The sequence below is a fragment of the Dromaius novaehollandiae genome, chromosome 9 (assembly GCF_036370855.1).
Source record: "Dromaius novaehollandiae isolate bDroNov1 chromosome 9, bDroNov1.hap1, whole genome shotgun sequence".
Lineage (NCBI taxonomy): Eukaryota > Metazoa > Chordata > Aves > Casuariiformes > Dromaiidae > Dromaius > Dromaius novaehollandiae.
This window is the reverse complement of record NC_088106.1, coordinates 3,609,862-3,623,150: the sequence shown is the minus strand read 5'-3', so window position 1 is coordinate 3,623,150 and position 13,289 is coordinate 3,609,862. Positions and strand designations below refer to the sequence as shown.

At 40.4% G+C, this 13,289-nt stretch overlaps 2 protein-coding genes across 4 annotated transcripts in view; one reads left to right on the top strand and one right to left on the bottom strand.

Annotated features, from left to right (window-relative positions):
• Positions 1-12,709, bottom strand: part of B3GALNT1 (beta-1,3-N-acetylgalactosaminyltransferase 1 (Globoside blood group)) — a 49,557-nt gene extending 36,848 nt beyond the window's left edge. For 2 of the 3 annotated variants that reach the window (XR_010390420.1, XM_026105725.2), the window contains exons 1-2: positions 12,332-12,665; positions 12,018-12,110 (exon numbers count right to left, since the gene is read on the bottom strand). The gene's annotated coding sequence lies outside the window, so the exon portion shown is untranslated. The other variant, XM_064516573.1, reaches the window with a different exon arrangement.
• A 146-nt stretch (positions 12,710-12,855) lies between these two features.
• The window catches only part of KPNA4 (karyopherin subunit alpha 4), a 29,465-nt gene continuing 29,031 nt past the window's right edge, over positions 12,856-13,289 (top strand). The window contains exon 1 of the mRNA XM_064516568.1: positions 12,856-13,224. Within this exon, the coding sequence (XP_064372638.1) occupies positions 13,156-13,224 (69 nt within the window). The 5' untranslated portion in view covers positions 12,856-13,155. The remainder of the gene's footprint in view (positions 13,225-13,289) is intronic.

Sequence of the window (13,289 nt, the reverse complement as noted above, 5' to 3'; positions counted from 1 at the left end):
CTGTTTCTTTAAAGAATTGTGTCTCAACAGAGAAATGCACTTTGATGTTTTATTTATCTGATCCAAACTAATGCTGCTTGGAGTAACTTAAAATGTAAATATGCTCATTCAACTTGAACATCTATGCAATGGAATATTCAAAAAAAATTTTTTTTGAGAAAAGATTTCCCAAAAGAGCAAATTATTTTGAAGACATTATTTCTGACATTTTTTTCTGATGGAAACTTAAATCCTATCCTGTTCACTGGTACTGCAGTCTTTGATTAAAGAAAAAAGAAAAGAGACAAAATTCTTCTAGTTGATCTCTAGCTGAATCAGTATTTGTAGCTAATTATTTTAGCTAATATATACAAATAGTATCATACCTTGAGGAAGTTCCTTATTGTGACAAAGGTACCAGAGCAGTACAGCCTCTGACCTTCACTTTTTCTTTTTTGAATCATCTCAGCCTTTCCCAGCATGGCCAACCCACTGTGCAACTGACCTGCGGAAGGCTCAGGGCCTTCCCTTTGCAGCTCTGCACCCTTCTGCCCCAGCTGGGGGGCAGCTTTTCCCCCCGCTCTCATGCTGCTGCCCGCCCTTATGCTGCCATACTCTTGGCCTTGCACCTGATTGCTGTACTGTTGTTATGGTGGGTTCTCACAGGAAGCTATTGCCACCAGCATGGGAGTCACTCCTTCTTTCCCCCCTTCTCCTACCTCTTGTTGTAGCCTTTAGTTTATACTAGGAGAAAACACAGAAGAAAATAGTGATTTATACATGCAGTAAGCATTACCCAATAATTTGCATGCCCAATCTTAACAAACAATTAGTGTGCAACACATGACCCTAATTAAAGTGTGCTCCAGTCAGCAGTGCTAAGAGCATCAAAAGGAGGAACAATCAATAGGGGGCTGAGCGGATCCAGGCTAATGCTGTATCTACTCTAGGAAAGCTATTGTGGGGGTACATGTGCAGCCCTGGAGAAGAGCCCAGAGGAAGATGCTTGCCTGGGGGCCCTCTCGCTTCTCTTCCTGGCTGGCCACTGGGAGAGATTTCCCCTTATCTTCTCCTTCTCTCTTGTCTTTTGTTTTTTATTTTTCCCCAAAAGTAATTTTTGCCATTAGAGTACAATGTATGCCATCAGCTATGGACTCAACAAATAAATCTTTGTGCACATAAGCCTGTCTTGACATCCCCCGAGCAACACATAGGACTGCAAGGCAGATTTACATCACCTTTCTATTTCCGAGAGTGTGGCAAGTGTTAATCTCATAGTACTCAAATGTATTATACTGCAAAAAATATTCTGTTGGTCATTACAGCATCCAGGATTGCCAGACTACAATTCTCCCAGGCTATCCTCACTCCACATTTTGACTTCCTCCACTCTGTTCTCCATTGCAGAGCTGTTATTCTCCTGTAGGAACACTACACAATTCTATAATATGCACCTCACAGAACTCAAAATATCAGGATGGGAAAAGGATAGTAGTTACTCTGTAGGTTATTAGATTAAATCCTTATTATGTGTTTTTAAACTGGAATTGCCCTTACTCTTAAAATGAGTTTTCACACTGAAGTATGTAGTGATTAATAAGAATCCTGAATCATAGTTTATAACTAAAAGGAGACTTTAATATAAAATAATGAACATTCAAAGAAAAAGTTGATCTAGGTGAATCTTGCATTTCAGTCTCAAACATCTTAAGAGGCCACTTATACCAGATGGTAATGTCCGAAAAAAGAACAGTTATGCAAAAGCAGAAACTATTTTTTCTGTTGTTCTCTATTCTTTGTTGCTCTTACTCAATTTGCCCCCAAATAAGCATTTCTCTCTAACCTTTTTTCTGCATTTACTTTATCCTACAGTAAAATCATAATCTGGTGTGTGCGAAAGACGGTGTAGTCCATTGCCAAAGACATAATCACTGTATGTGATATGTTCAGTATTTAACTTCCACGTAGAATCAAAGGATAAAAAGGCGAGTACTATTTAACAGAGAGAAGGACACAAGTGATGAGCAATCAAGGCTAGAAAATTGAAGAGCATCTACCGAACTCCCTACGGTCAATAAGAGCAGAAGGAACTACACCCACTAGATCAGCCTAGAATTTGGTTATACACCTTTAATTTACAGTGTTCTGATTCTGGGCAAAATTATTTTCCCTAATTAAAAAAAAGCAATGAAAATTATAGGAAACATTAGAATAAATATTTTAATATTTACCCTGCATTTCTTTAACTTTTATGCATTAAAATACCAGTACAATTCTGAGGGTAGCTTACAGAAGATCCGCCTTCAGAAAAGTGTTGCTTTCCTAAGGTTACTAAATATTAAACACTTTCCAGTATGTTTGTGTAGCTTAAGGTTTGCCCAAGAGCCCCCTTTTTAGTAATTCTCTTTAAGAAATGATACTTTCTGTATCATTCTTTTGTACCCTTTCCTAATAATTTTCAACCTGCGAGTCAACATCAATAAAATCTGACAAAGGCATATAGTTCTTGAAGTTACTAAGTCTCTAGATGTAATTTCAGGAAAATTACCTGCCCATTATTCCCCCTCTCCCCTGAAAGAAAAGCTGAAACACAAATATTCCCCTTTATCAGACATCAGAAAATCAATGAGAACTCAGTCACAAATCTTTAGAAGAGTAGACTCGTTAGGTCTGCTGCTAAGAAGCACTCATTTTCTTCATCACAATATAACAAAGAGATATGCATAGTGATATATTTCAGCCCTCAACCCTTCAGCCTTTTGAAAACCTTTATTGAGTTATGTATTTTAGTTTCCTTGCAAAATTAGCCTGAAACATAGCATTGACAATAGCAATCTACATCTGGACATTTACATTTTTGCTGCATAAAAGATGTTCCTTGGATTTGATGCCATTTTATATGTAAATGCTGTTCACTGGCAGTGTTAATAGCCAGAAATAAGATACCTTAAATTTTAGATGTTCCCATAAGTGTCTAGCTTTGTGATCCAATTAGTGTTTCTCCATACAATTTGAAATTCCTATTACCTAATACTTCACACTAGCATTTAATTATCTGAGCATATTATATATATTAATTTTTAAAATACAGCTCTCAGGATCATTCTTGCATTTGAAAGGCTAAGGAACTAAGGAAAAGAGGGCAAGCGACTTCCCCTTGCTGCAGACAGAGAGTGTTCAAGCAGAACAGAATTCTGAATATTCCAGGTCCCAGTCTTCCCAGTCCTATGATCAGACTACTAAGTTCTCCTTTCCTTCTAAAAACATTATGGACCTCACCTAAGAACAAGCTAGAATCACAGAAAACTGTTTGCAACAGAAAAACTTTTTTTTTTTTCTGTACTACCATCAATGATGCCACCAGAGGATGACTTTGTTCCAGGGGCTTCTTAAGTAGGATTTTTTTTTGGCACAGAACAGTATATTCCTGAATCTTGCCTGGAACACTGAAATGGCTCATTTCATCAACTATTTCCTCACTTTTCATCTCAAATGAAATGTTCTTTTCTGGTATTTAATAGGAATCTGTTCTACTTGAAGGGTAAAGCAGTTAAAACAAAGACATAAAAGTGCATCCCCACAATCTGCTAATCTCTGCTCTTGGGCTATTTATAGCTGATGGATTTTGTGATCAACTCAAGCTCTTGCACCAAGAAACTTGTTTGGCAAGGGTCATTTCATGATCTATAAGTTTGTCTTCAAATGGTCTGATCTAATGCATTAAAAACAATGTATATAGGCTGAACTACAGAAAAATTCACCAATGTAGATTAAGAACAATCACAGTTATATTAAATAAAAAGTTATATTGAATCAGAATAACTGAGGCCAGAGCTAGGCTCATGTACTATTTCAGAAATAGCTTTGAAACTGTGATCATAAATTTTAACACAACTGCCTGCTGCTTAGTGCTTGCAGTCATGTGGGAGTCCTAAGTTTATTTTCTAATCACAGGAGCAGATGTTCAGCTGATGTGAATCAGCAAACCGCCACTGAAGTCAGAGGAACTACCTTTAATTCGCGCCATCTGTGGATCTGTTTTGCAGTCTCTCCTTTTGAAGAAAGAATACTGTGCATTATCTTATAACTAATCGCACAGTAGCTTCCATAAAATGAAAAGCGAAAATATCTGGAGCTCTTTAACTAAAACAACACCGCTCATGATGAAGTGTTTTAAACTCAAACAGGCAATGTGGGGGGAGATCCTCAAAGCACCTGTAATACTTAGGGCCTAAATAAGAACAGGAAAGAAAGCCGGGTAAGGGCCAGTGCTAAATGAGTGAGAGCAATAAAACTAAATTGGCATAGTGACATCAACAGGCCTTTGGCTTTATTAACATGTGATACGAGCCTGCCCTGAGACTAAGTTCAAGAACATCTCTCTGTAATTTCAATCTTGTACAACGTGATTAAAGTGTTATAAATAGAAATGTGTTGAATCCCACCAAGTTTTGGACATTTTAGGACACTTGTAGCTATTTTTTTTCCAATTATGTGCAGCTCATTACTTAGTGACTGTGTTGCAGTTCATTACTAGCAATTACATTGCTAGAAAGTGACTTTTTTGAGCACCACTAGTACAAAAACATAAATACATAAATACAAAAAGGTATTTCTAAACACACAAAAAAGCTAAAATACAGTGTAACCAAGAGTTCTAAATCTAAAAGTTATAAACTGGACACTGGAAAATAAAGGGGACACACACAGGAAACTCTACACCTTTTGAATACAGCAGAAGTGATCTACGCAGCATCCCACTCACAACAGAATGACCCTCCTGTGAGAATGCTAGGAGCAGCAGCTACTTGCAGAAAAGAGCCTAGAAATTATTTCTGCTCATACACTGTAGTAGTATCTGCTATTGGTTATTTGGGACATACTGTCTTTCAGGGCAAGGTAAATTGTTTTCCTCCCGGCCCTGACCACGGAACAGTAGAAAAATGTCTTCCTAGGGTAATCATAAGGCCTGTGATGAACAAAGACACTTGGAAGCAGTAGCTAAATTTCAAAACTTTAAACTATGGTACTACACACCTTTTGTAAATAAAAGTTTGTGGTCCAAATCCATTCCTACTGTCACCTAATGGACTTCAGCCAACTTCCATCCAAAAGTAACTTTAAAACAAATGTTTAGGGCAACAATTTGAAAAACAAGTTGAAAAATCAGCTGAAATAATTGCATATCTTTTTTTTTCAAATAGAAGGGAAGCAGGACAGAAGGCTAGATGTAATTTAAGAGCTAATAATTCTTCCAAGAAGACATTTCTTTCTAGCTCATAAGGGATGACATGCATCCACCAGATGTATCTTCAATGCATAGTCCATCATACTCCTGTTTTCAAACACCTATAGGCAACAATAAGATTAAAGGAAATGTCAGCAATGATGACAGCAACTCTAGTGGATTTGCTGTAGTTGCTTCAAACACCTGACATACAGCCTTTTATTGCAAAGTGGCCTACAACTGGGCAAAGAAAATTTGAGCAACTAGTTGAGAATCAGCTAACAAAGCAACAGCTCAGGAAAGAATGACAACTTTGTGTAAGCATTTTCTAAGACAGAAAAAATTATGATCTGGCTCAAGCAGCTCAAATAGGTAAAATAAGCAAACAGCAGAAGAGAGAATTGAGAGGCTCAGCCAAAGGCAAGCACTGTGCTAAAAGGCAACATCCTGGAGGTAGTAATTGCTTAATGGCAGCTCCAAAAAATGGTTCTAACACACTGACCTAAGAGGACACGAAATGGGAAAGCGGTGTTCAGAGAGTAAAAATCAATTTTGTTCCTATATTTAACCTTAAAAATTCTGCTGTATATTGCAAAAGTATGATTCAAGTTAGCTCCCCTGAAACCAGCCTGTGGTTGTTGCTTCAATGACGGAAGTCTGAAATGCGAGTGTGGCATTTGCTGCTCATGACCTACTGCTCTACGGTATGGCGTTTGAACTAGCTCATGCTGCGGGTTCTGTGCTGACTTGCCTCTGGAGTCATTATGCCTCCACCTGCCCTCTCATTCAGCAGAAAAACTCTATGAACATCTCCAGCTCTTTGTAGAAGGGGCTTTTTATACCAAAGAGTTACAGCAGAGCACTTTGAAGAAAAGTGAAAACAAGTGCACAAAAACTCAAGCTGCTTGATGAAGCCCAAGAAAGCCATGGTGCTTTTTATTTGAATTTGTCCTTATCCTATGTAGTATGCTTTCTGCAATTACGTTCTTTTTAAAGTAAAGTCCCTGTTCTGTAAAGCTTGATCTTGTGCATTTACTATCTGTCTGTGTTGTTTTTGTATGTCTTTTTTATCTGGTGTGTTATTCATGGCTCATCCCAGTTTAAGTTTAGGTATTATTTGATATGTCTGTTTCATTGTCCAGCAAGTGCAGTTGAATTTTAGACTTGGAGACGCTCTGTGTAAAATGAAAACAAATAGCTGTGTTTGCATACCAGATGAAAGATTATTATAAAATATCCTACCAGCAGTGCAGTGGTCCACTTTTTTTGTTAATACTAGCTATTCCATTTTGAGTCTGAGAGGGTGGATAAGCTCCAGGATTAATGAGAATTTTTCTATGTGCAACACAAATCTTCTCAGCTTTATATAATATATATATTTTTTATACTAGGGAGATACATTTACTAGGTATGAAAAAGCATTCTCAGTTAACTCATTTCACATAAATGAGTATTTAAAGGAGAAAGTATTACTAAAAGATTTCAGTTCAATCCACATAATTACTTCAAAGAGATTATCAAGATAACTTTATAATTAGGCATTCTCTCATTGTTTAATCAGGTGCAAAATTTACAAATGAAGAAAATAAGTTACCCTTTTGTAAATGTGAATTATTTGTAATGCATCTGTCTATCTATATATACATATATGAATGTCAGTAACCTGTATAATTGTATTTTTGGCTGAAGAAATATTTACAAATATTTCGAGGTTCAAAGATTAGCTTCTGTTTAGACTAGCTTTCTAAAGCACAACCTTTATGCCAGGCTGAGAGAGTAAAGGAGCTTTAAACTGGTGAGTACTTCACCTTCCGTGTATTTCCTGTGAAAGGGATCTTCCCAGACCACGCAGAGCTCTCACATTGGCACCTGCTTCCAGACCCAAGGAAAGGGTGTTGGAAATGAGAGGCTGCAGGAGTGCAGAGCACTCAGTTTTCTGACAAGTAAAATATATTGCCCAAGGGACATAGGAAGCAGGGCATAAGTTAAGTTAGCTAGTTATAGTAGCATCTGAGATGAAGGAGGCTCATGCATGACCTAGAAAACTAAAGAATAGATCTGGTTTTGCACTGTAGGATACACAGAAGCCACAACCCATAGGGAAGGAACAACAGCGGCTAAAAGCCATTTCAGACATACACACTCTGCATTTTTTGCAGAGATCCAGATGACCACTCTATAAGTCAGAATGGCCTATGTTACAGCAGCTTTGCAAGCCAGAATATTCATAAAACTGAGCATGATGCCCATGCAGATACCCTCTGTGTCAGAAACTTTTAAAAGTGACAAAATGGGCTGCTTATGTCAGCTGGAAACTTGTATTGTGGAGAAAAATTCTTCCTTGACAAACAGTAACTCCTTTCTAGCTCCTGTACACTGCCAGGCAGAAACAGCTCAAATCCTGCACAAATTATAACTATCTCAAGCTACTCTGACTTGTGCTGATCATCCTAACAACTTTATGCTCAGATGCCAAGATCAAAAAATTTAGAATCACTAACAGTAACTTAACCATAGGTTAAGCCAGCTTTCAGTGTCTTTTTTTTATTGCTTGAAGGTATACAGTCAGGGCAGAATCTCATTTCACATCTTTATATCTGCATTACTGTTATTTTCCAAGCTGATAAATATGCAAAAATAGAAAACGTTACACTATTGTAATATCATGGGAGGTTTGAAGATTATCATACCAAATGAATCTGCATAATATACATAATTGATTAAGTTGTGGGTACCTATTTTAGTCAAACCATATTCTTTAGGAAAAACTAATTTATAATCAAAATATCAGCTTTTGTTGTTGTTGTTAAGACAGCCCAATGCCACAAGATCAAGAATTCAGAAGGGAACTGGTCTGTTCTTCAAAACTAGGCTTCCAAGTGCTGGGAGATTAGCACTGCAGATCTGAGGTAAAATCAAACCCGTAAGAAAATAACATGATAATTGTTCCACTGAGAGCTAAACAGATTAATTAGACTACAGTTAAACAAAATGCACTTGATTAATCTCCCATTATGTCTTCACTGAAGTCACACTATAAATTATTCTTCAGATGATACCAGACCAGAAACAAAGATCAAAGACTCCTGAAGGATAGTATTCCTCTGAACATACATAATTTAATAAGAGCTAAGCATGTTCTTATATTTCATACAAAGGTACACTGTAGGAAAGCTATACACACCAGAACGTTATGTTAGATTTGACAATGCAAGCAGTAATGTGATTTTAAGACGGATCTGGATTTGACAGAAGATTCTCCAAGGAACACTAACTCACTGGTTCTCAGCTATTTCCAAATGGTTACTCATAAAATGACAAGATACTGCTCAGTCCCTTGCCTCTGTCAATCTTTCTCCAAGAATGTGGAGGGAAGGTCAAAAGAGAGATGACTTCATTAAAGGTCACTGTTCAATACTGAGTTAGTTTTGATCACAAAAAAATGTGCTGGCTTTCCAATTCCACCTTTCCCAAACCATATGTTACGTAACCAGGCAGTGCTACGCATGGTGACAGCAGGAGGTGGTAGAGGTGGGATGAGCACAAATATATTTGAGTTAGAAAAGACAAGAAAAAAGTAGCCAGGAAAGAAGTTGCGACGGAGCAAAATGTTTTTCCTTTCCTTTTCATAGACTTTTTCTGTGTTGGGTCTTAGACACTATATATATCTCCTTTTTTACTTTCACAGCCCGACTATTGGTAATCTCAGGATATTGTCAGGAGTTTAACACTCTAGTACCTCATTCAATTTCCTTATTAATAACCACGTTTTGCAGAGCCACAGCCTCAATTCTGCTTTAAGATACTGATTTACAAAGAAAACTTTTTGAAGCCACAAAATTTCAAAAAACAATCTACAGAGATATTTCTCAAGGACACTAAGATCTCTTCTCAAAGGAAGTGACATTACAACCAACCAGCCAGTTATTTGTAGATCTGGAAAATACCTGTCACCTTTTAATTCTGAGAGCAATGACTTCATGCTATATTGTAATGGTAACTTCTCAACGTTTCTGATTATATTTTTAGATAAAGTTGCAAAGCTATTGCACTTGTTAAAATTCTCATCTTCTTCTTCTTTCAGTACACAATTTCCTCAGAAGGAGCTCAATTTTATAGGTACTAACTACATGAGCCAGTCACAGTAACAGATTCGTAGTGCTGCATCCTGAATTTTCACATCTTTTGCAACGGCTATTAGCTAAACCATTGTTATTTCTAGATGTCTCTCTCTGGATTTCGTACCCCTACTGTGTGAAAAGCTGTGGTTCAGCAAAAAGTCCTAGAGCACAGTTGCCAGTGCAATACTATTTCCATCATATCAACTATGCGATTACAAAAGGTATGTTCATCTAGGGCAATTTCAAAGCTGACAGAGAATAAAAAAGATGAAGGGTTTTAAGTATCCCAGTGAAACATAAAACATGATCCTTAATCACAAAAGGAAGCAGCTTTAAAATATCCCTAAAAATTAAAGCAAAACTGGGAGTTTCCCTTCAGTTAATTAAAACTGTTCAGGTGTAAATAGGTTATATAAGAAATTCATAGTAACAAAAGCCACAGCACAAATAAGAGATTTCCAATTTGGTAAAGAAAAAAATTTACCTACTGATTATTTCCTGAAAGAGTAAGTGCAAATGTGACATTCCCTGCTAAGAGTAACGAGAAACTATTTGGCAATTTTATTTAACTGAATTAAAATTGAGGTAGCTGATACAATTTCTTGTTTCTCAGACTTCATGATTTTACATATTTTAATTTTTCTTGTTTCTTTATTAAAGACTTCTCTTTTGAAGTGAGACCATCAGTTTGAAAGTACAATAATTCTGAAAAAGCAAGGTATGATATTAAGATGGTTGTACTAACACCCTGTTTTCCTAAGGCAATTGTGCTGTGGTAACAACCAGAATCTAGCTAAATAAACGTTTTTTTTCTTTTTTTTCCTAACTACTATTCTAAAACACCGTCAAGTTCACAAATTACTTTTTTTTTCTCAAATTAAATAGCCATGTCAGGAAAAAGTCTTTTTTGTATGTTCAGATTGCAATGTGTAGGGGTAGCTGTACCTACATCAGCTTTGAACAAGCTAGTTTATGTATTGGTAGACAGCTAGCTATGGCTATATGGAATGCTACCTGGACTAATTAACCCTGACTAATTTACCCTACCCACATTGCTGTGCCATTGACACTCTAAGCAATCAACATGGCTGTGGTGACTCAGACTTCTGTCACTTTCAGGCTTGATTACAACTCTCTCTAGGAATGGAGACTCATGCTCTGAAAAATCTCCTGGAGATGAAACATACAGTAGTCCATAGTCTGGGAGATCATCATCCTCATGTTTTCTTGAGCATAAAACTAAAATCAAATTCCCTGTTCTGATATTCATAAATCTGAGTGTCTTAACTATACCTACTTGAGAGATTGCACCTTCCATTGTGCCTTTGACTTTTCTCAACAAGTATGTTTAAGGAGAATCATAAGGCAACTGATGAAATGAGAGGCTCATAGGACTTTAACAAAGAAGAACTCAGACTTAATTCTACAAGCATTACAAATGAATGCAATTACACACAAGACCAGGACAGTGTAACATCCAGTGAGTGCTCCTAGGTAGAAGGTATTCTTTTCTGTATCAAGTTAGAGAAGCTACTATCCCCTCTGCTCAGCAAGCATATCTATTTGTTTGAATGTTCCTTATCTCCTTTCGATCAAAATGAACAATCAAAATGAGCAAAGTTAGCTTAAACAGTTTGGACAGTACTTTTTTTCTAATATTCCGGAAAACTGGAAGAAACAGGTACCACTCTGAGCATTTTTTCCACAAAAATTACCATTGAGTCCAAATGTCACAGGCATTACCAAGTAAGCCTGGTGAAGAAAAAACACTGGATATTTTGTGAAGAAAACACTTTTTTCCCCTGGCAATCATTGATTTGTCTACATTTCTAGAAATACTCTGTACTCTAATCAGCTGTACCACAGAAAAGCTTAAAGAAGTGGGGAGTTTTATTTTTTATTTCTGGGAGAGTCATTGTCAACAGGCAATAGTTTTATCAGATCTGCATTTCCAAGAAAAAAAAACTATTGATAGTTTGGATTTACTAAAATAAAGACAGGGACACACTCCAAGCTCCACTTTGGTGTAAACAAAATGCCTTGGGCTACGCGCAAGCAAAGCTCCACTGTGGAATTTTCATAGTATCATTCCCTTTGCTGGAGTGTTCAACACAAATTCAGGAACAACCTTTTCCAACTCACCACAGTTTGCGTAATACATAGGTAATATTTGTTACAAAGCACCCAGGAAGGGAGCAGGGAGTTAACAAATGTGTGTAAAGCTGATAATTATACTTGAATGTGAGAAGTCTATCCAATGAAAGCTCATGATTAGTTTGGAAACGCGGCTCACCTACACCACCTGAGAATGAATTACAGTAATTGCTACTGGCCAAAATCCACTGCCACAAAACCTGACTGTCATCATCAAACTGGTAAGACATGGGCCTATCTGAGATAGCAGAGTACAAAAGACAACAGCAACCTATTTCTGGCCCGGTACAGCCTATCTTTATCATCATGCTAAGAGACTGGAAAGAGCCATGAAATCTGATCTTACTGAAAAAGCATTTTGCTCCCACCACTGTTCATCCCTTTTCTGTCATAAATACTGCCACTAATTCTTGCTTGTGGGCTTGGTCCACAGTTGCTGAGTAGCGTAAATGAGAATACTGGCAAGTAAAACTGAACTGCAGCACTCCTGCAGACAGATCTGCATAGGATGGTGTTGATTCTTTAAGAGAGCTTACCCATGTCTCTCAGGAGGCTGCCAAAGTACCTGCTGCCGTTTCCTGCGCACTACTTCTTCCTCTTTCCAAAATCAGCCACTTTAGCGCCAAAGTCTAGAAAAGTACAGCGGATTGGATTAAAGTCTGGACGGCGCCAAACTGAGGCCACCTCTTGACAGCCCCAGCGGCTCGTTCCGCCCCGATCTCACTATTTCGTGAAGCTTCGCTGCTTGACAGCGGCCAGCTCCCCCCACAGGCCCGGGGGGGCCGGCACCTCCACCCCTCGCTGCCCCCCACCAGCCGGGCAAACCCTCCCCGCCGGCGCTGACACACACCTACGGGCCCGACCCGCGGCCGCCTTTGGGACAGTTTTGTAAAAACGGGTTTTTTTTGTTTTGTTTATAAACGGGCGGCAAGTTGCAGTGCCTCCCGCGGAGGGGGCGTGGGGTGGTGTTCCTGAGGCAGCAGGCGCCGGGACGCCCCTTGGGGTCAGTGACTACGAAGTCGAGCGGGACGAAGGAAGATCCCGTTGTTGACTTTCAGCTGGATAAGCGCAGCGGCCGCCGCGGCGGAGGGAGCGAGGACGGTCAGGCCCGGCCCCGCCGCCGCCGCTCCCCGCCCCGGCCCGCACCCGCCACCCAAAATGGCCGCCGCGCCTGAGGGAAGCGGCCGAACCTCCTCGAAGCGCCGGCGCCGCGCCCCGCCCCCCACGCGGCGCCGTCAGCGCTCGCGTCACGCAGCCGCGCGGCTCCCTCCCTCTACCTCCCCGCTCCTATTCGCCGCCGGCCTCGGGCGCCGCGGCCAATCAGCGGGCGCGGCCGGCCGGCCCAGATCGAGGCTGCCCCTCTTTTCCCCCCCCCCCCCCCCCCCCTCCCCTCCCCCGCTCGGCTCCGTCCCTCGCTACCGGCACGTTCCGCCGCCCAGGCAGCCGGGCCCGCGGGCAGCGGCCGCCCCGGCACCGCGGCGGCAGCGCGGCTCGGCTCGGCTCGGCTCGGCTCGGCTCGGCGGCGCGGGCCGCGGCCTCAGCCTCAGCGGCGGCAAGGGGGACCCCGGCGGGCAGGGGCGCGGGCCCGCGAGGAGGCGGCGGCGGCGGCGGAGGAGGAGGAGGAGGAGGAGGAGGAGGAGGAGGCCGCGCGCCCTCCCACCTTCCCCCCCCGCCATGGCCGACAACGAGAAACTGGACAACCAGCGGCTGAAGAACTTCAAGAACAAAGGCCGCGACCTGGAGGTAACCGCCGCCCTGTGGCGTCGCTCCCTAATCCGCGGCCTGCGCCGCCGACAGAGGCGGCAGCG